At 39.1% G+C, this 22,956-nt stretch overlaps 2 protein-coding genes across 2 annotated transcripts; both read right to left on the minus strand.

The window, feature by feature from the left end:
• Positions 1–4,005: 4,005 nt before the first annotated feature.
• LOC145937907 (uncharacterized) lies at positions 4,006–7,969 on the minus strand. Its single transcript, XM_083041263.1, has 2 exons — positions 7,918–7,969; positions 4,006–7,847 (listed from the first exon to the last, which is right to left on the minus strand). Exons 1-2 carry the CDS (start codon positions 7,967–7,969, stop codon positions 4,006–4,008), a joined length of 3,894 nt encoding a protein of 1,297 aa, XP_082897389.1.
• An 11-nt stretch (positions 7,970–7,980) lies between these two features.
• LOC145937908 (uncharacterized) lies at positions 7,981–9,297 on the minus strand. Its single transcript, XM_083041264.1, has one exon. It carries the CDS (start codon positions 9,295–9,297, stop codon positions 7,981–7,983), a length of 1,317 nt encoding a protein of 438 aa, XP_082897390.1.
• Positions 9,298–22,956: the final 13,659 nt, after the last annotated feature.

Consider the following 22,956-nt stretch of genomic DNA (forward strand, 5'->3'; position numbering starts at 1 on the left):
CGGGGACGCAAACCGGCATCTCCGGAGACATTCGGGAGCGTCTCCCAATGCGCCATGTAGGACAACAGGTCCGTCTACCGCCTGGGGGCACCGAAAGGGCCGCCCAGACCGACCACCCGCTACCGAGGGAACGGGCCACGCAGACAAACCCCCCAGTACCGAGAGAGAGTGCGGGAGGCCCCAGGACGCCGCCGATTACCGAGGCGCTGCCCCTCGGCTGTTGGAATTGCGGGGGCCGCCACCGCTATACCGCCTGTCCACGGCCGAGGAGGGAGTTCTGCTACGGGTGTGGACGCGTCGGGGAGACCGTACGCTCCTGCCCGCGGTGCGGACCCTCGTACGAGCCGGACGCACCCGCGCAGGACGAAAGAGGCCCGCGACGAACACAGGAGCGGAATTGTCGCCGACGGGACACGCGCCCCACGCCGTACCCCTCCTGGCCTTAAACAAAGCGGCCCCTTGCGGGAGAGTTTTTTTTTGTGTATTTGTTTTGTTTTCTCTTCGTTTCTCTCTTTTGTTTTCTTTTTATCGTTTTTTTTTGTGTTTCCTCCCCCTCTAGTCTAAGCATTTGTTTTTTCCTTTCTATTCCTCTCGGCTGTGATAGACTCAATTAAGGGTATCGATAGTTTTTTTTTGTTTTTTTTTGTTTTTTTTCTTGTATATAAGTCTCCTACCTTTTTTGTTATTTTTATATGTACAATTTGTACGAGATACGCGGAGACGCAATAAATATGTATTCTGCAGTTGTTGTGTTTAACCCTAGACCCTCCTGACTCGTTTGAATAAGAATGGACGTGCTCTCGAATCTCTGTATAGTAAGTGTAGGGACTTAGACGGTACAGGAAGTTCCCGGAGAGAATTGGGGAGAGCGCTTAGTTCGGGTGACGTCCTGGTGAAATTGGTGTTTTGGCTTCGGATTGGTGGTCATCGACGTGCGTCGGTGTCCAAGACCGCCTCGGTCCTCCCCGGGAAGGGGGGAGTTGTGACGTGACGTTTTTAACGCCCGTCACAGGGCCGGCACGGCCCGGCCGAGGAAGGGTCGAGAGAGAGGACGAATTTTGGGTCGGCGAGCGACGAACTTTTCTTCGTCGACTCGCCTTTAGTTAATTAAGTCCGATAGATTTACCGAGTGGAAGTGAGTGATCAGAGAAGGCCCTGATGTATCGAAGGGAGCAGCCATCGTGGGATGGCGGAATTTGCAGCAAGAGTGGACGACCTGGGTGGAAGCGGTGCGCTCGGGGACGCCGGGTAACACGGAAAAGTAAGGTATTTATTGTCCATAAATAGAATAAATACGTAAGGGCCCGTTACTGCCGGATACGTTTTACAGCCTCGGATAGCGGGCGGAATTAAGCGGAGGAGCCCATCAAAAGGTACCAACATCCCGAGACAGGGATGGCTGCTCCAGTGGGGCCGCCGGCACCGTCCCGAGGAAAGCGGAACCGTCGGAGACTGATCACCTCTCGGCGGGTTCCCCCACAAGTCAACAGCAGTAGAGAAGGAGAGAAGCAATTATTCGGAACGTGCAGCGAGCAGCCACAATATCCGCACCAACATTCCGAAAAGTACCGAGAGCCGTTTCGAAAATACCGGAGCAACGAGGCCCACAAGGATCGACTATCGTCGACAGAGGATCGAGGATCGATTATAGGCGGCGCGCGCAGCGCCACCGACGCCGGCTACCGGCGTGCCGTGAGCCCAGAGTCGTACACTGTTCGACGAGACTGCGGCGTGCGAACCACGTGCGACACCGACGGACGACAAATTATTGTAAGGCCACCACTTCAAAGTCTCGGTAAGAGCGAACTCGGCGGGGACTCGCGTCTCCAGTAACACGGTTAAGATTGTTATCAATGTCATTGTTAATTACTTTCGTTACCGAGCCCTCGGGAGTGTCCGAAACGCGAGGCCCGTACCGAGATTCGCTATTAAAGTAAGAACTGCGCAGCCTCTCTCTCTCTCTCTCTCCGTGGAGAGCCGTACCGAGTCGACAGTCCAGAATTTTGTGTATAACTGTTAGTTTAATTAATTATCGAGTTTCGTTTCTGATTGTCTTGTGTCGAGTATTTGAGTCTTGTAAGTTGGGAAATGTCTTTCTCCCCCGCCTCCTCGATTGAAATATAATCCGGGATATGTTCCCCTCGGTAGCGATAAATATCGAACCATACTTGTGTTGTAATACCTCGAGTGTCGAGGATCTACCGAGTCACGAGGACGTCAATACGTAATGTGAAACTGCAATCCATTTTCTAAAACGAAATATATTTATTTAACTTTTATTTAAAATTGCCAGTGTGCCGATTTAATGACTCTCCTTCTCTCCGAAGCCCCGAGTACGATTCCCCGCAGTAAGAATCCCGCCCCTCTGCCAATTAAGAAACTGAGTTACCGAGCTTAAGCCGTCACTATCGTAGAATTAATTATCGTGTTATTTTGAGTGGTGCGGCCTGACCGTACCTGGCGCCCAAGCAATCTGTCGAATTTTGTGTGTCGAGATACCGAGAAAAGTGACGAAGTTGCGCGGCACTGGAAGGAAAAGTCCGTTGCAGTATATATATAATTTGTATTGTTAATTAAAATTTAATTTGAACTTTTTTCTTAATATATCTTATTATTTCCCGGCGCAAATGCCAGTCGCGGCGCGCTTCGATATATCGCGGGGTCAAACCGCGGATGTAACAATGTACATATATATTTTAATATTAATATATAATAATGTGTTTGTTATTTTACATGTGTGTGTGTGTGTGTTAAAATTATTGTAATTTAATATAATAGTTAATAATATTGTTATGACAATGACTATTCGGGCTCCGCTGGTCTTATTCGTCTAAATCTAGATGTGAGAAAGCTGTAAGGAATTGCTTTAATTAAATGATTATGTAATTGAGATTAAACACCTTATAATTTCTATGAGTATAACATAGATAACATGTGACATAAAACATACACTTGTTTACATAAAATTAAATGTCTTAAGAATCACATTAACTCGACTTAACCAATATTTACGTGATAATAATATGCGTTATATGTGCTTTTTCAACTTAAATCTTTTATAAAAAAAGGTAATAAAATTAAGGTATAAATCTCTTTAAAATTGCCACGCAAACTTCTTAGCACATAAAGAATAAGAATTTAGTTTAACGCAGCATAATAACTCAAAATTTCTTTCTGCGTAGTCAGATAATATTAATTAGAAATATCTAATAAACTTTATAGGAACGGACGATGATGTACATACATCTATCTACTAATTTGCATTGAAATATAATGCATGCTTTCTATAATTATCAAAAATATAATTTCATTGTTATGGCACATTTTCTTTACGTCAAATAGATAAAGCTATAAACAGAAAATAAAATAAGTTATTTGTACTGTAAAGAGAGAGTATTAGAGCAATATCACCGTTAAATTGTTTGAGCATGATAAATCTTTTGTCACGCACACCTCTCCCCGTGGGTGGGGGTCAACGGCCAAATGTGATAGATCTTTTGTCACGCACACCTCTCCCCGTGGGTGGGGGTCAACGGCCAAATGTGACGTCAGTATTATTAGTCGAACTAGGACTATTACCTTTAGAATATTGCACAGAAATGTCTGCTGATTCCAACACTTCCAACACCTCGCCCTGACGTGAGGGGTCGTCGGCAGAGACTGAGAGAAGTAGAGTCGAATTGAGACTCGTCACCTTACGGCTGGAAAGGGGAGACTGAATTCGTTCTAGGAGAGTTTTAACACTCTCCCTCACCTTGCGGCTAGATTTTTCACGATTGCCTGATCTCTGAGTCGAGAGGCTGCACACACTTGTCCCCAATCGGACGAAGCTTAGATGATTTCTCGAAATCGCTAGATTATACGCAGTACTTGCACCGTGAGAAACGTGTCGCACATGTCACATAACCAAAATGGCGAGACAACGTGCAGAGAGCCAAGGACGTCCCCGATCGGGGATCACGTGATCTCCTCGAGCGCTCTCTATACTGGCGTCCCGTCGGTAACTCAGGTTGTTTCCTCAACATTTCCGCCCGCCTTCGACAATAGTTCTGTCGAACGAACGGCGTCTGGATCCGTTGGTAGGACACACAATTTAGCTATGGGTCTTTTGTAGGACGAGGTAGTGGTCTTCACTGTTACAACCCTTGTTAACCCATCCGGTCCTGGATGTAAGTGTGTCACTCGAGCAAGGGGCCATTTTCCTGGCGGGTATCGTTCGTCGGTGATCAGGACCATTGAGCCTACGTGGATCTTGTTGGACGGATGTTGCCACTTAGACACCGCTTGATAACGTTGAAGGCATTCTGAGGACCATCGTGTCCAAAAGTGATCTACCTTCTGCCTCAGTAACTGCCACCGTGTTAGCCTGTTGGTTTTTTCCGCTGACAAGTTGGGCTCTGGTATTGCCGTAGGAGCTTCTCCAATTAGAAAATGCCCAGGAGTTAAGGCGGCGCAATCCGTTGCGTCGTCTGATAACGGGCATAATGGTCTGGAGTTTAACACCGCCTCTATCTGTACCGTGATGGTCGATAACCCTTCGTATGTTAGTATGGCATCCTTTAACACTCGTTTCATGTGAAATTTTGTGGATTTCACGGCGGCCTCCCACTTTCCTCCAAAGTGGGGGGTTGATGGAGGATTAAATCTCCATTCGGTGTTATCATTTGCTAGTATAGAGGCAATGTCCCGAAGCTCTTTTGAAGAGGACTCGAATTGGCGTCTTAGCTCTGCGTCGGCTCCCACAAAGTTTGTTCCACAATCGCTTTGAAGTGTGGCGCAAATTCCTCTTCTTCCCGTGAAACGTTTGTATGCGGCTATAAAGGCTTCTGTTGTGTAATTTGTTACTACCTCAATGTGAATGGCTGATGTCGCGAGGCATACAAAAATAGCTATATAACCTTTATACGTTCGTGCCGCCCGCCCTTTCCAGGTCTTCAAGGTTACGGGACCGGCATAGTCCAGCCCTGTGTTGAAAAAAGGTCGAGCAGGAGACACTCGGGCCGAAGGCAACTGGCCCATCAGCTGTTGAGCTCGTATTCCACGGTACCGTGCGCATCGTACGCATTTGAGAATGTGCGACCTCACAGGCGCCCTTCCGCCAACTATCCAGTACGATCTTCGGATATGGTTTAGAGTTACCTGCGTACCTCCGTGGAGCATTCTTTTGTGAGCCTCATCGATAATCAACACGCTGAGCGTTGATCTTCTCGGCAATATGAAGGGATGTTTGGTTTCCGCATCGACTTGGGCATAGTGAAGTCGTCCTCCTACTCTTAGCAAGCCTTCTTTGTCTAGGAATGGAGTGAGCCGAACTATAGGATTGGATTTCGGTAGTTGTTCTTTCCTAGAGATGATCCGAATCTCGTGGGAAAAATACGCCTGTTGTACAATTCGTATCCACAACTTGCGACTTTGCTCTAATTCCATTGGCGTCAATGGATTTGTCATTGGTGATGAAGGCAGCATCTTACGCAGACGTGAGATGAACCTGCGACAGATTGCTGTGACTCGTAACAATTTTAAGAAGGATGAATACCTGTCCAAGACTTCCCAGTAGGAAGGTTGGCTACTGATTGCAACTATGTTATTTCCCGGCCGTTCTTCCAAATCAACCTCTTGTGAAGATTTGAACCCGAGTGAAGGCCAAGATGATTTTTGCCCTGATAGCCATCTAGGCCCTTTCCACCATAATTCATACTGGGCTAATTGTGCTGGTGTTAGGCCTCGCGTTGCGCAATCTGCTGGGTTATCTTTGCCGGGTATAAAACGCCATGTTCCATTTGGCATTAGATCATGTATAGCTGAAACGCGATTTTGGACAAAGTCCTTCCAGCGAGCAGGATGAGCATTAATCCATGTGAGTGTGACAGAGGAGTCTGACCAACAAGTCACTGTCGCGTCTGTTAACTCAAGCGCTCGTAAAGTATTAGTCGTCAATCTTGCCAGAAGTAGAGCAGCTGTAAGCTCGAGTCGAGGGATGGAGAGTCGCTTTATCGGTGCAATCTTGGTCTTCGAACACACTAGTCGCGACGCGTAGTTGCCATCCTCTTTATGTACTCTTACATAAATCACTGCTGCCATTGCCAGTTGTGAGGCATCCGAAAAACCATGTATTTCAACCGGAAAATTGGAACGAACGCTACCAAGCCATCTAGGTATTGTTAGCTGATTTAGCTGTTGTAATTGCTGTCGAAAATTCTTCCAGCGTTGTTGTAGTTCTGGTGGAAGGGATTCGTCCCAACCTGTCCTTATCAACCAGAGTTCTTGTAGAATGATCTTAGCTCTCACTAGAACTGGTGCGATCAGTCCCAGTGGATCGTACAATCTCGCTATTTCTGAGGAAATTATTCTCTTCGTGAGTTTAGAAGCGTCGCATGTTGTCACAGCTGAGAAATGGAAGGTGTCTTGATCCGGTTTCCACACAAGACCTAAGATCTTGCAGAGCGCAGGCTCGATCTCTACGGTGGAAGGTGATTCGTCACCGGTCTCAGGCAGAACCTCTGGCCGATTGCTGCTCCATTTCTGTAACGGAAACTTGCCTGCTTCGCAGAGTTGAATTAGTTGTCGCACAATTTCCTTCGCTTCTGCAATCGATTCCGCTCCGCCGAAAATGTCATCGACGTATCTTCCTTTTGTCAACGGGACTATCGCTTTGGGATAGCGATGACCTTCATCATTCACCAACTGCTGTATTGTACGTAGCGCAAGAAATGGGGCGCAATTGAGTCCATATGTCACAGTCGTGAGCCGATAGGCGACAGGTTGACCTTCTTCCTCATTCCACATGATCCTCTGCAAGTCCCAGTCATCTTGATGAACTGCAATCTGACGGAACATCTTTATCATATCTGTGGAGAAAAGGATTCTATGCGTACGAGTCCATAGGAGTATCTCTGATATGTCAGTTTGTAGTTTGTTGCCCGCGTGAAGGATGTCGTTAAGAGAGTAACCACTGGTAGTGCGGCTAGATCCGTTAAACACAACCCGTAGTTTTGTGGTGCGGCTATGTTCTCTGAGCACTCCAAGGTGAGGCAGATAATACACAGGAGATTTCTGGCTGTCAGGGATATCAGCTCTCACCATATGACCCATGCTTTTGTACTCTTCAATAAATTCGCTATAGAGTTGTTGAAAGGCAGGATTGGAAGAGAATCTTCTCGATAATCTGTTGAGAGCATTTCCTGCTATTGTCCTTGAATCTCCCAGGAGTGTTGGTGTTAACTTTAGAGGAAGGCGTACTGTGTACCTCCCGAAGGCATCTCTTGAATGTGTAGACAAAAAATGTCGCTCACATTCTTCTTCATCCTGGTTTAGTTTGGAAGTCGTTTTAGTAGGAAGTTCCTCCTGCGTACAAAATCTAGCGATAAGTTCCTGCAGCTCATGATCTAGCGTGCAGTGATGAGCTTGTGCTGGTTGTTTTATTCTGTCCGTTGATACTGTACCGGAGAGAACCCATCCAAATATGGTTTGTTGGGCGATGGGTGTTGACGGTTCGCCTCGGATTAAGCCTGGCAGTATCACCGAACCGTAGTTGTCTGAGCCAATAATGACATGTATAGATCCCGAGTAGGCAAAGTCCGGATCAGCAAGCTGAAGATCGGCTATATGAGGCCAGGACTCAAATTTAGAGTCATATGGCGGTATTTTCGTCGTCAGTCGTGGTAATACGTAAGCATGAACGAAGCAATTTGAAGTTGGGTCGTGAACCGAGTGTAGTCGTATCGAGACTATTCCTTTTGTACGTCCTGAGTACGTGCCACCAATGCCGAGAAGCGGTATTGACGCTGGAGTACGCTTGAGTCGGGCTTTTTGCACTAGTTCTTCCGCAATGAAAGACAATTCTGAGCCTTGATCAATCAATAGGCGCGCTGTTTGGAGTTCACCGTTTTCCTTTTCTAATAAGGCTCGACTTGTTGCCAGCAGTGTAAATCTTCGTGATGAAAGCGCTTCCCCCGTTTGGTGGGCACATACTCTTGAGTGTCACTGATTTGAAATTTGATTCTGCGTTTTTTCTGTTGATTGAGCAGTTTCGTTGCTTGGTTGCATATCCGCAGTATGTTTAGCAGGATATTTATTGTTGGCATCGTGTATCGAAGTGTGATGTTTTTTGCCGCACTTTTGGCATCGCTTTGTGGAACTGCATTTGCTCGCCGTATGGGGACCGAGGCAATTGAAACACCGTCGTTGCTTTACGATAATGTCTCTTCGTTGTTGGAGTGTCTTCGATTGGTAACGATCGCATTTTGCCAAATAGTGCGAAGATGCACATAGCGGGCATGTAGTAGTACCTGTGTTTGAAGAGGACGTTGCTACATGAGCTGCAATCTTCGTGTTCTGGTTACCTAATGAACCGACAGAATGTTTCTTTTGCGAGCCAAAGGTTGAGGTATGCAAATTGAGGTTTTCCATGGCTCGCGTTCTTCCAATAAGGAACTCCTCGAACTGTGTATATGTTGGGTAAGCTGAAGATGATCCGAGCTTCACCTCCCATGCTTCTCGGGTTTCCGGATCGAGCATTCTCACGAGAAGATGTAAGAGCAGTGGATCCCATTGATGCACTGCGCATCCCAATGCACGCATCGCACCCATGGCTTCAGATATAGTAGTCAGCAGAGTTCTCAAACCTTGTGCAGATTTATTTTTGAGCGGCTTCAGGTTTGTGATCCTGTCTAACTGTGTAGATATCAGTAAACGTTTGTTATCATATCTTGAGACGAGCAAAGTCCATGCAATCGTGAAATTTTCACCTGAAACAGGCAAGTTACAAACCAATCGAGCTGCCTCACCGGTGACACACGTTTTTAAGTAATGCATCTTTTCTACGTTTGTTAGGTCTGCGTTGTCACGTATCAGTGCTGCGAATAGGTCGTGAAACGACCTCCATGATTGGTAGTCCCCGGAGAAGCTTGGCAATTTGATTCGAGGCAAAGCGCTACGAGGCATCAATGTAGTGGACGCTCCATGGTCCGAGAATGAAGATCTTGAACGTCGATCTAAGGAGTCGAATTCGTCTCGTTGTGTGAGTAATTTTGCGCGAGAAAACACGTAAAAGGCTTGACAGCGCTCGAATACTTTTTCTCTGATATACGGTTGTTCGCTCAAGCCGTCGTTCTCCGAGAGACATATGCTTTCATGTTCTCCTTGAAATTTCGCCCAGTTGCTTTCGAGCATGTCCAATCTTGATGTAATCAAGTGACGGTTCACACGTGAGGTTTCTGCTTCGTCAAATTCTGCCGCTTCTTGTATTAGGGTGAAGCGGCTCTGCTGTAAAGCAATCCTTGCTATTGTGCTGGACATGTTGAGGAGCATCGAATCCGGCTCGAAGGACCAAAAATGTTATGACAATGACTATTCGGGCTCCGCTGGTCTTATTCGTCTAAATCTAGATGTGAGAAAGCTGTAAGGAATTGCTTTAAATAAATGATTATGTAATTGAGATTAAACACCTTATAATTTCTATGAGTATAACATAGATAACATGTGACATAAAACATACACTTGTTTACATAAAATTAAATGTCTTAAGAATCACATTAACTCGACTTAACCAATATTTACGTGATAATAATATGCGTTATATGTGCTTTTTCAACTTAAATCTTTTATAAAAAAAGGTAATAAAATTAAGGTATAAATCTCTTTAAAATTGCCACGCAAACTTCTTAGCACATAAAGAATAAGAATTTAGTTTAACGCAGCATAATAACTCAAAGTTTCTTTCTGCGTAGTCAGATAATATTAATTAGAAATATCTAATAAACTTTATAGGAACGGACGATGATGTACATACATCTATCTACTAATTTGCATTGAAATATAATGCATGCTTTCTATAATTATCAAAAATATAATTTCATTGTTATGGCACATTTTCTTTACGTCAAATAGATAAAGCTATAAACAGAAAATAAAATAAGTTATTTGTACTGTAAAGAGAGAGTATTAGAGCAATATCACCGTTAAATTGTTTGAGCATGATAAATCTTTTGTCACGCACACCTCTCCCCGTGGGTGGGGGTCAACGGCCAAATGTGATAGATCTTTTGTCACGCACACCTCTCCCCGTGGGTGGGGGTCAACGGCCAAATGTGACGTCAGTATTATTAGTCGAACTAGGACTATTACCTTTAGAATATTGCACAGAAATGTCTGCTGATTCCAACACTTCCAACACCTCGCCCTGACGTGAGGGGTCGTCGGCAGAGACTGAGAGAAGTAGAGTCGAATTGAGACTCGTCACCTTACGGCTGGAAAGGGGAGACTGAATTCGTTCTAGGAGAGTTTTAACACTCTCCCTCACCTTGCGGCTAGATTTTTCACGATTGCCTGATCTCTGAGTCGAGAGGCTGCACACACTTGTCCCCAATCGGACGAAGCTTAGATGATTTCTCGAAATCGCTAGATTATACGCAGTACTTGCACCGTGAGAAACGTGTCGCACATGTCACATAACCAAAATGGCGAGACAACGTGCAGAGAGCCAAGGACGTCCCCGATCGGGGATCACGTGATCTCCTCGAGCGCTCTCTATACTGGCGTCCCGTCGGTAACTCAGGTTGTTTCCTCAACAAATATAATAAATTAAACAAAAAAGGCTCTGATACAAAACGCAAATTCAAGTATAGGAAAGGCAAATAAGAGCCAGGCGCAGAAATAAAACGCAAAGATTTTGTTAAATAAAAACAAAATTCTTTAATCTCTTATTGTTACAAATTCTGAACGTTTCGGTCCTTCTTTGGGATCATCTTCAGCAGATTACATTAAATCAATGACCGAAACGTTCAGAATTTGTAACAATAAGAGATTAAAGAATTTTGTTTTTATTTAACAAAATTTTTGCGTTTTATTTCTGCGCCTGGCTCTTATTTGCCTTTCCTATACTTGAATTTGCGTAATATAATAAAGTTTAATTTTTAAAAAACTCCAGTATATGTTTTTATACAAAGATTATAATTTTTGATATTTCTGTAAAAAGACACAATTTGTAAAGAACATGCATTATACAAATATTTATATATAATTATTATATACATATACAAGATATTTCAAAAGGAATAATCATCATACATAATTTTAAACAAAAAAGCTTATATAAACGTGTTTATATAAACTTTTTTGTTTAAAATAATATGTACAATCATGTTCTAGAATACTGATGACTGATGACCCATTCCTTTTGAAACACTTTGCATATATAATTATTATAACATCTATGATTAATTGCAATATTTTTCTAGTTATAAACGAGTTGTATATTTTATTTATTTATTAATAATTAGAGGGACTATATTGTATGTACGTAAATGCTGTGTTATTCTATTGATGAAACATATATATACACGAAAAATCCGAAATTTTATAAACATATACCTCGCATCGTGTTCGGCGCGCCTTACGCCAGCCCGATGCTGCGTATGGGAACCATCTGATGATGTTTCGTGATGATGCTGCTGCTGTTGTTGTTGCTGCTGTTCATGTTGCACTTCATCAGCAATGGATCTAACAAAAAAAAAAAAAAAAAAATATATATATATATATAAATGTAATATGTATTTGTGTGTGTGTAACTTTAATATACAAATAATATTTTAAATATATATATATATAGTTATACATATGTTATAGAACAATATATACCTTTCTTCATCATCTGCTTCGTCATCACCACTATAATCATTTAACAAATCTTCTAATTTTTTCTTTCTTTTTTTAATTTTTTCCTCTTTTTGTAATAATTCTTCTAATTTTCTCTTTGCCTCTATTTTGTCCATTCTGTAATAGAAAAACCTATTACGTTTGTGCAAATATTTAATGTTTTATATGTATGTATATACATACATCCCAGCAAACACAATTAAAATAAAAGTAATATATTGTATAACATCAATACAATGTTCTACGTATAAGGCATGTTGCATTTGCACGTACATTACAATTAAATTGCCGATTAAGTATATAAAATATATTGATGTTATTCTTCTTAATTGTGTCTACTAGAATATATAATATATAATATACGGGTGTTTCACCAAAAGTGGCCACCCCCTTTTGTCTTTTAAACTAAAAGAGTTTTAGACCATAACAAATATACATTATAAAAAAATTATGCATACCTCTCCCCGTTCGTTAACACAGATAGTTTTTGTAAGCAACCATTATGCTCACAATAGAGTTCACTTTTGAACCATTTAATTTAATATATATTTGTTATGGTCTAATTTTTTTAATTTAAAAGATAAAAGGGGATGGCCACTTTTGATGGGACACCCTGTATATAGAGATTCTTCACACATACGCACGCATGCCCGCGCGCGCGCGCACACACACACACACACACACACGCGCGCGCGCGTAAATAGAAATATAGTATTAATTATAATTACTATATACTTACTTAACTTATTCTAATCAATCTTGTGAATGCAAACTTCTGCCGGCTGCGAACTGTTTCACAGTCTCGAATAAACTGCCAAGCGGAGTACCAGATCATACTATACACTTTTATATGATATATATATTTTACAAGTTTTTTTTCTCTGATTTTTGAAGAGCAAGAACATATGAGCAACATGATCTATCATCAAAGAGTTCCGAAATTCTGTCGAAGATGATTCGTGAGCTTGCTTATCTTTCCGAATCGTTTGTGACTTGCCGCGAATATGAAAGGAAGATATCAAAGAATTCCGAAATTTCTTACACACAATGGGGATTTTTTCTCATCCATATAATAATTCGCAATTGAGTATATGTGTTAACATTTAATAAAATAAAAATTAAAATTAAAGAAAAAAATAATTTTTCAACACAAAAATATATTATTAATTTATTATAAAACATATACGCGTGGTAGTATTTCTCGTATAAAAATAACTATCGAACAAATTAAATTAAAATTATAAAAAAAATTAAAAATTAATTAAATGACTTAAAGGAGATGGCACGAACTGCGAAATGCCAAATGGAATGAGCCATAGTTCATTCGAAAGGGGAGGTTGAGTACATAAAAACTCTAAAGGGGTTTGAGTGAATGGGCCTTAGTTTCGGAGAAATTTGCAGGTAAATTTGGGCATGCGGCCCGCTGTACGTTAAGTACTGTACGTAGCGACGGATTTTTCGAAGTTCCATGGCAGCGGACACTAAGGCGCGCGTGTATACTTTTGCATTTGCGACCGATAGAGTTCGAGTCCCGGAGTGCCAACTTTTTTTTTTATAATACGGTATTTTACAATTTAATTTTTGTTATTCTTTATAAAAGAAATACAATATTAACAATCATGCAATATTTATTATATATATAATACACTAATCTTAAAATATTTAAGGAATGACTTGGACGGGAAAATATATAATAATACATTTTATTAGAAACAGACTCAATAAATTGTTAGGTCAGGTTTATTTATTTATAACATCATGCAATTCTGTTCTTTCCGAATTACGCGAACGCTACGCGTAAAAGGCGAAACCTCGTGCCTGCCGCCGCACGAGTCCACGAGACGCTCATCGTTGGTGAGACAAAGCCAGAGCGATGGATTGTTGGTCCTTGTCTGACTCATCTGTTTGGTTCTCAACTCGGTTCTTATCTGAGTAGTTCGGATATGAACCATATCACGGATTCGAACCATATTCTATATTTTTTACCGAGCGTTACGACGTAGTTCATGTCCACTTTGTCAGGGGGCGCATCAGTACACGCGTCCGCTAAATCGCGGTGGCCGCTCTCAGGTTTCTCTCTGGTGAAACTGTGAAACGGGTCCCTAAAAGCTAAAAATATTGAATATGGCGAAGTATGACCGGCCGGCGACAGCACGTGCACATGTGGAAAAAATGTTTACCTATGTTAAATTCGATGATGGTGTGAAAGCTATTATTAACACGGACGATATAGTGGATTTTGACGTTCAAAACGTACAATTTGATAAAAAATATCAAGTAAAGTGGGACGACGGACACTTCTATTATGGCATACTAGGAAAAATGCAACAAAAAATAATTTTTTAATTTATTTATGTTGCTATATACATATATATAGCAATATAAATAAATAATTAATAACACTGTTTTTTAGGTTAATATATATATATATATATATATATATATATATGTATGTCAAGAAATGAAAGATTGGTAGTTGTCGGGACAATTTTTGGCGTGAATCGGCAGTTTCGAGGACTTTTGGTGTTTTTCAGGTCGGTCCTGAAAGCTGTATATGTTTATCGGCAGTTTTAAGGACTGTTCTGAAAACTACCAATCTTTCATTTCTTTATATAAAGTCCTTAAAAGTACCAATAAATACAAAATTTTTATACTAAATATATACAACTGTTATTATTTGCAAGGTAAGCTTTATATATCCTGTATATATTTATGAATAATTTAGTTACAATACTAACTACTTCGTAAACCTTATATAAAGTGAATATATAGTCTTTTAGTACATCAAATATGCTAAGTTCTTATAACTGCCGTTGGACATGTTTGCAAACATAAATAAATGATTAAGGGAAAATTACAATTTTAGTTTGTTTTTTCAAAAAAGAATAATTAAGAATATTTTAAAATAGGATCAATATTTAGACATTTTGATATTTCCTTGTTGAAAATTAAGTGACCTGTAAACTGCTATTTTACTGCTATATATAAACTTCTTATGAACTACTAAAATCTCATTAATCTGTCGATCTGGAAAAATTGTAAGTTGATTGGCTACCGCATTATTTTTGTCGTGTGGCAAGCGTTGTCGCGTCATGTGTGCAGAAGCTATCATATGAATAAAAACAGAAGTGAATTATTTTCTTGAAGTTTTGGTAACATGCGAGTCTTGAATTTATAGTTTTCAGATTTATATATAAGATAAAATGGCAGTTTTCACATTTATATATAATAGTAAAATGGCAGTTTTCAGACCGTTGAATTTTCGTTAATAGAAGACCAAAATTAATGAGTCTTCTTAAATAATTACATTAATAGATATGTGCCCATCATAAAAAACAATGACTTTCGTAATTTTGTAAAATAAAATTTATTTCCTATGAATTCTTCATTCAGACCCGATTTCGTTCTGTATATTGACAAAATCCGATGAACATTGTGGATTATGTTAATCCGATAGTGCGCCAAATACTGATAATAAAATATAAAGCTAAACGTGTAGCATGAACTTCATTAAGTATTGAAATTACGTCTAGAAAGCCGAAAGTATTAAAGTTCATGCTCAAATGGCAGTTTTCATATTTATATATAATAGTAAAATGGTAGTTTTCACATTTATATATAATAGTAAAATGGCAGTTTTCAGACCGTTGAATTTTCGTTAATAGAAGACCAACATTATTGAGTCTTTTTAAATAATTACATTAATAGATATTTGCCCATCATAAAAAACAATGACTTTCGTAATTTTGTAAAATAAAATTCATTTCCCATGAATTCTTTATTCAGACCCGATTTCGTTCTGCAGATTGACAAAATCCGATGAGCACAGTTAACATTGTGGATTATGTTAATCCGATAGTGCGCCAAATACTGATAATAAAATATAAAGCTAAACGTGTAGCATGAACTTCATTAAGTATTAAAATTACGTCTAGAAAGCCGAAAGTATTAAAGTTCTTGCTCAAATGGCAGTTTTCAGATTTATATACAGGGTGATTCGAAACAACCGTTTGTCCTTAAAATGTCGTATTCCTGAATGAATTCTGAGACGATTTTTCCTTTGCCAAAATTTTATCCGAAGCTTAGTTTTCAAATTATAAAAGGAAAAATTTAGCGAATTACGGCACGGGTAAGGCCGGTAGGCAGGAGCGGCGCAACTCATCCGACGCGGGCGATTACGCGAAGCGCTCGTTGCGATCAGCTGTTATCTACACGCGATGTGTGTGTGTATGTGTGTGTGTGTACATACACCCTCTTTCTCTCTATCTCTCTCTCTCTCTCTCTTACTTATTCTTACCTTATAGAGATGTCTTCTGATGAATAATTGTACGACTGGAATGGATCACAACGTTGACGTTGACACAGACGTTGACACACCGTGACACATCGAATAATAAACGATTCTTTTTTTATAAATTGTATTATCGACACTTTGATGAATACACTCACGCAATCAGAGAGAATTTTCTCTTAGAATTTACCCTGAGAATCATGATAATCATGGGACAATATGGTATGGAAAGAATTTTTTGAAAATTTCTCTGATTAATATTTATCACATTAAAAATAATAATATCTATCACAATAAAATATAAAATATGTTTGATTAATTTTACTATGCAGTTTAGTAAAATGAATCAAACATATTTTATATTTTATTATGATAGATATTATTATTTTTAATGTGATAAATATTAATCAGAGAAATTTTCATAAAATTTTTTCCATACCATATTGTCTCACGATTACCATTATTTTTAGTGTAAATTCTAAGAGAAAATTCTCTCAGACTTGATCAAATATTATTTATTAATCTATCACAACACTCAATCACAATTCGCGGTTACTACCGATTAATTATTAAAAATTACTTTTAAAAAACGCGTTAAATGTACATTACTCGTCGCGGACAACAATACAGTCTACGACAACAGACTGCGGCGACGCCGACGCGACGATAATAATCGCGCGGCGTTGCCGAACGTGATTGACGCGAGATCCGCGAAACGCTACCGTGTCTTGTGATTAATCGAAGCCTTTGTATTATGAATGCTCTAATTTAGAAAATGTATAACAAAGTTATTAAAAAAAAAGTATTATAACGTATTATAATATGTTATAATACTTTTTTTTTAAATAACAACATTATACGTTTTGCTTTTTCTTTTCTCAGCGAGACGTGAGAAAAATAATTATTTTATGTTTTTTTATTGTTTTGCGAACAAGATGTTCCACGTATAAATATGTTGGTCGCTCTGAAAAGAGCGGATTGGTTTTGGTCGCTCTGAAAAGAGCGGATTGACTTTGGTCGCTCTGAAAAGAGCGGATTAATTTATATCTTTAAAAAATTTATAATAGGTGCTCAAAATGAGCACCATCCATCCTTATGCAAGCTCTCATGCGTTTAAGTAAATTTAATTGGACGTTCTCCATTACTTCCTCTTCGATATTCCAAATTGCATATCGCAATCTGGTTTCCAAGTCGTCGACGTCCTCGGGAAGCGTCTTCGGGAAACGATCTACTTTTCTCAGAAAATTTTCGCAAAACGTTCGTCTTGCATGATAATCTTCTGGTCGTAAATGTTGCACGCGTGTGTAATGAAATGCGTGCAACTTTTTTTCTTGTTTGGTTGGAAGGACACTGCCAGTCTCGTTTTGTCTCTGAGTTCTTCGTATGACGGGAGCAGATGGATGATTGATTGCATTATCGATCTGCATCTTATATTTATACGATTCGCGGGAGGCCGCTGTCGCGGGTGTCGCGTGCCGCTATTCGACGCGGAAGGCGTGGAGGGGGAAATCGCGACACCCCGCGGATTGTATAAATAAAATGAAGATTGATAATGCAATCAATAATCCTTCGATTATTACAAGCGTTAAGAGGACGATATGGCAGCGTACACAAACGAAGAATACTACGATATGCTAATGGCACTTGGCGAGTGTCACGGGCAGTATCACGTAGCTGCAAGACGATACGCCGAATTATATCCAAATCGAGCAAGACATCCGTCAGCTCCTGTCATACTACGAGCAGCTCAGAGACTATACGAGACTGGCAATGTCCTTCCGAATAAACACGAAACAGGAAGAAATCGTGATGCAAGAAATTTGCGAAACACGGAGCAAATTGTACGTGCTTTCGAGCAAAATCCGGAAACAAGTATTCGGGTGGTTGCTCGAGAACACAACTTATCGTACTCAACAGTACAAAGAACGCTTAAAGAAGAAAAGTTGCACGCATTTCATTATACACGCGTGCAACATTTACGAGCAGAAGATTATCAGGCAAGACGAACATTTTGCGAAAATTTTCTGAGAAAAGTGGATCGAGATCCCAGATTTTCATCCCGTGTGATATTCAGTGATGAATCATTATTCACACAAGAAGGGATTTTTAACTCGCACAATATGCATTATTGGAGCGAAGAAAATCCCAGAGTAACGCGGCTCAAAAATTTCCAAGTACGTTGGAAAATAAATATCTGGGCTGGAATAATGGGTACCCAAATACTTGGGCCCGTTATTCTACCAGATATTTTAACTGGCCAGACGTACGTGGAATTTTTGAGAGAAAATCTGCCAGACTTTTTAGAAGAAGTGCCACTATTTGAAAGAAATAAAATGTTCTTTCAACAAGACGGTGCTGGACCACACAACGCCAGGATTGTAACAAACTACTTGAACGAGCAGTTTCCTGGACGTTGGATGGGTCGGTATGGCCCGATACGTTAGCCCGCAAGATCCCCGGATCTTAATCCTCTTGATTTCTTTTTATGGGGATACTGTAAAGAATCAATCTACAAAACGCTTCCCGAGGACGTCGACGACTTGGAAACCAGATTGCGATATGCAATTTGGAATATCGAAGAGGAAGTAATGGAGAACGTCCAATTAAATTTACTTAAACTCATGAGAGCTTGCATAAGGATGGATGGTGCTCATTTTGAGCACCTATTATAAATTTTTTAAAGATATAAATTAATCCGCTCTTTTCAGAGCGACCAAAGTCAATCCGCTCTTTTCAGAGCGACCAAAACCAATCCGCTCTTTTCAGAGCGACCAACATATTTATACGTGGAACATCTTGTTCGCAAAACAATAAAAAAACATAAAATAATTATTTTTCTCACGTCTCGCTGAGAAAAGAAAAAGCAAAACGTATAATGTTAAGTTATTTAAAAAAAAAGTATTATAACATATTATAATACGTTATAATACTTTTTTTTTTAATAACTTTGTTATACATTTTCTAAATTAGCGTATTCATAATACAAAGGCTTCGATTAATCACAAGACACGGTAGCGTCTCGCGGATCTCGCGTCAATCACGTTCGGCAACGCCGCGCGATTATTATCGTCGCGTCGGCGTCGCCGCAGTCTGTTGTCGTAGACTGTATTGTTGTCCGCGACGAGTAATGTACATTTAACGCGTTTTTTAAAAGTAATTTTTAATAATTAATCGGTAGTAACCGCGAATTGTGATTGAGTGTTGTGATAGATTAATAAATAATATTTGATCAAGTCTGAGAGAATTTTCTCTTAGAATTTACACTAAAAATAATGGTAATCGTGAGACAATATGGTATGGAAAAAATTTTATGAAAATTTCTCTGATTAATATTTATCACATTAAAAATAATAATATCTATCATAATAAAATATAAAATATGTTTGATTCATTTTACTAAACTGCATAGTAAAATTAATCAAACATATTTTATATTTTATTGTGATAGATATTATTATTTTTAATGTGATAAATATTAATCAGAGAAATTTTCAAAAAATTCTTTCCATACCATATTGTCCCATGATTATCATGATTCTCAGGGTAAATTCTAAGAGAAAATTCTCTCTGATTGCGTGAGTGTATTCATCAAAGTGTCGATAATACAATTTATAAAAAAAGAATCGTTTATTATTCGATGTGTCACGGTGTGTCAACGTCTGTGTCAACGTCAACGTTGTGATCCATTCCAGTCGTACAATTATTCATCAGAAGACATCTCTATAAGGTAAGAATAAGTAAGAGAGAGAGAGAGAGAGATAGAGAGAAAGAGGGTGTATGTACACACGCACACACACACACACACACATCGCGTGTAGATAACAGCTGATCGCAACGAGCGCCTCGCGTAATCGCCCGCGTCGGATGAGTTGCGCCGCTCCTGCCTACCGAGCGTACCCGTGCCGTAATTCGCTAACTATTTCCTTTTATAACTTAAAAACTAAGCTTCGAATAAAATTTTGGCAAAGGAAAAATCGTCTCAGAATTCATTCAGGAATACGACATTTTAAGGACAAACGGTTGTTTCGAATCACCCTGTATAATAGTAAAATGGCAGTTTTCAGATTTATATATAATATAAGTAAAATGGCAGTTTCCAGATCTATATATTACTGCGAAATGGCAGTTTTCAGATAATTTAATTTTAATCTTCCTTGAACCATTTTTTGTTTTTTTAACAGTTTTTATAAGAATTTAATAGTTTTGTTTTCAATGTCATATTTAAAATTATGAGACCTGCAATCTGCTCTAACATATAATATAATTTTGAAGAAGTGGTTGGTTTCAGAACCTGCATTTTTATTCAAAATTTTACCCTGCTTCTACTTAATACTGGATTTTAGTACTTTATTACACTTAGGATTAACATAATTTTTCATATAATATTAAAAAATTTTTGGTAAAATAAATTATTTTTGTTTTTTATTAAAAAAATGAATAGTCTGTAAACTGCCTTTTCTATAAAGAATAATTCGGTTAAAAGGTAGAATTGAGGACTTGCGAAAAAATTGTATATAATTTTGATAATTTTCTTTTTTACAACACAAAAATAATGAAAAACTACTAGTAAGTGTAAAATCTATAAAATACAAGCATTAAATAAAATGATATATGTCGCTTTAGTTAAATAAATAGTTGACCTGGTAAGTGCCAATCCGTATAAATTTTAAAATATTGCCAAAATTACTGCCTTTTTTTGACGAAAAAGTATTCCAGACAGAATTTACTACGCTATTATCCACAAATATCATGTTTTTAGAAAACGTCCTGAAAACTGCCTTTGGACGTACATATATATATATATATATATATATATATATATATATATATATATATACATATATGTGTATATATACATATATAAGAATGTTAATTTACATATAAATATATAACTCAAACACTCTCTTATATATATAAATATGTATACCAACTTATTATCTATTTTAACTATAAATAATATTTTTTAATATATATAATAATTTTATTATAGCTATAAATATAAAATATTTTATAAATATAACATTATAATAAATAAATGAATAAATGAAAAAACAATTATTATTGATATGAAAATTATATGAAAAATATTTATAGTTATAATAGATAATAGGTAGTTATATATAAGTTATTGATATATGTAAAAGAATATTTGAGTTAAATATTTTTATATATAAAAGTTAATATTCTTTCTTATATATGTATGTATACATATATGTGTATATATACATATATAAGAATGTTAATTTACATACAAATATATAACTCAAACACTCTCCTACATATATGTATAAATATGTATACCAACTTATTATCTATTTTAACTATAAATAATATTTTTTAATATATATAATAATTGTACTATAGCTATAAATATAAAACATTTTATAAATATAACATTATAATAAATAAATGAATAAATGAAAAAAAAATGAATATATATTGCGACGCCGTTGCCAATCTCGGAAACGCCGATTCCGAGGGAACAGCGTGCAATGGTGTATAAATCGGTAGCAAATCGGAAAAATCGGTAAACGGTAATCCGGCGGGATCTCGGTATCCAAAATAACGAGATCGATATTAGTTATTGGGCGCCAGGCGCGATTCCTCGCACCACGGTAACGATATTATAATAGCGATACGGGATACGAGTCCGGCAGCTCCGTATATGGTAGAGGGGCGGTTCTTGGGGGAAATAGCTATACCGGAGAGAACGGTGAGAGAGATCGGGGAGAGAATTAAGACAGAGGTTTCACAAAAATTAACAATGTATATTTAAACCTAGCAAAAATGAATATTACATGAATAGTATAGAACAAGGACAATTTACACACGAGTATACTTAAATATACATGACAACGAGATTTTACAGACACTTAGATATTTTAACGATAATACAATAGGTAATTCGGTCGGGAAACGACACCCGGTACGTAATCGCTATGTTATACAAAATGTGGCGAATAAATACACGGAATTCTTACTTCTCGCGAACTATCTCAGAGCTGACTGTTTCGAATATGCCCCGATAATCTTACGTCCTAATCACCTTAAATAATCGGAAAAGAAACGAAAACTTGATCGACAAGAACGTTGATATTGCTACTTGCGTCTCGAGAGTCCTTCGCTCCCGGCGCGAAGGTCGCGTAAATCAGATATAAACAAAATCGGTACCTCGACTCTATCGGAATCCTAGACGGTAATTTCGTGAAAGGTACGACTCTCGCAGAGTTGCTATTGATTCGGTAACGCTAACTCGCAGAGAACGACTCACGCAAATTCCCCCCTTAAGTCCCGTGATTTTAATCTGAATAATTAGAGATAACTCTCACGCTAGTTAATTTTATTATACGGCACGATACAGTACGGTACGAGACGGTAGTACAAATTTTAGTAACTACGACTGTCGGTGGCAACTTCCCTGAAAGGGACACCCTCGCGGTACCCGGTGTAAGCTGGCCTCCCGGTATCGATAATTACGGAACGATAATGCTCCCAAACGAAATCGGTAATGGAAAATATCTCGTTAATGAGATGCAACGGTATTCCCGGTATGAATGTAAACTCGACGCCAGCCTGCACCGGAACTTATTTCTAATTTCTACCTGAGCGGCGGCTTACAATATTCGCAGCGCAGTCGTCAGCTGGTCGGAAGGCTTCGGTGTTCGTCCTCACCGTAGTATCGCTCGCCGAACAGTGTCTCTCTTCGAGAGAGTCTCCCGGTCCTTCGAGTCCCGCGCCGATTTCCCACGCATCCTGTCGATATTCAACCGCCGAGGGGGTGTGGATCCACCCATTGATTGCCCGTCTTTCCACGCGTCATCGCCGTGGATTCCGGGGGTACTATATGTCGTCACCGTTCGGTATCCTTGTGGTTGTATAGTGGTGTACGACGGATATGGCTGTTTCAGGTGTCGGAACTGGCCGGGCCTTACTCCAGTTCCTCCTGATGTGGCGTTTAGCCGTATGCGGGGCCCTCCACCCATTCTGCAGCATGAGGGGGCTCGTCGGTA

The sequence above is a fragment of the Prenolepis imparis genome, unplaced genomic scaffold (genome assembly GCF_030444845.1).
Source record: "Prenolepis imparis isolate NDT839.2.m4 unplaced genomic scaffold, iyPreImpa1.0 SCAF_6, whole genome shotgun sequence".
NCBI lineage: Eukaryota > Metazoa > Arthropoda > Insecta > Hymenoptera > Formicidae > Prenolepis > Prenolepis imparis.

Bases quoted from the DNA above. Each gene is read 5' to 3' on its own strand.
- LOC145937908 (XM_083041264.1), bottom strand. From the start codon at position 9,297: ATGTCCAGCACAATAGCAAGGATTGCTTTACAGCAGAGCCGCTTCACC.
- LOC145937907 (XM_083041263.1), bottom strand. From the start codon at position 7,969: ATGTGCCCACCAAACGGGGGAAGCGCTTTCATCACGAAGATTTACACT. The intron at 7,848-7,917 runs GCAACAAGTCGA...TGATTGATCAAG, and splicing joins CACGAAGATTTACACTGCTG to GCTCAGAATTGTCTTTCATT.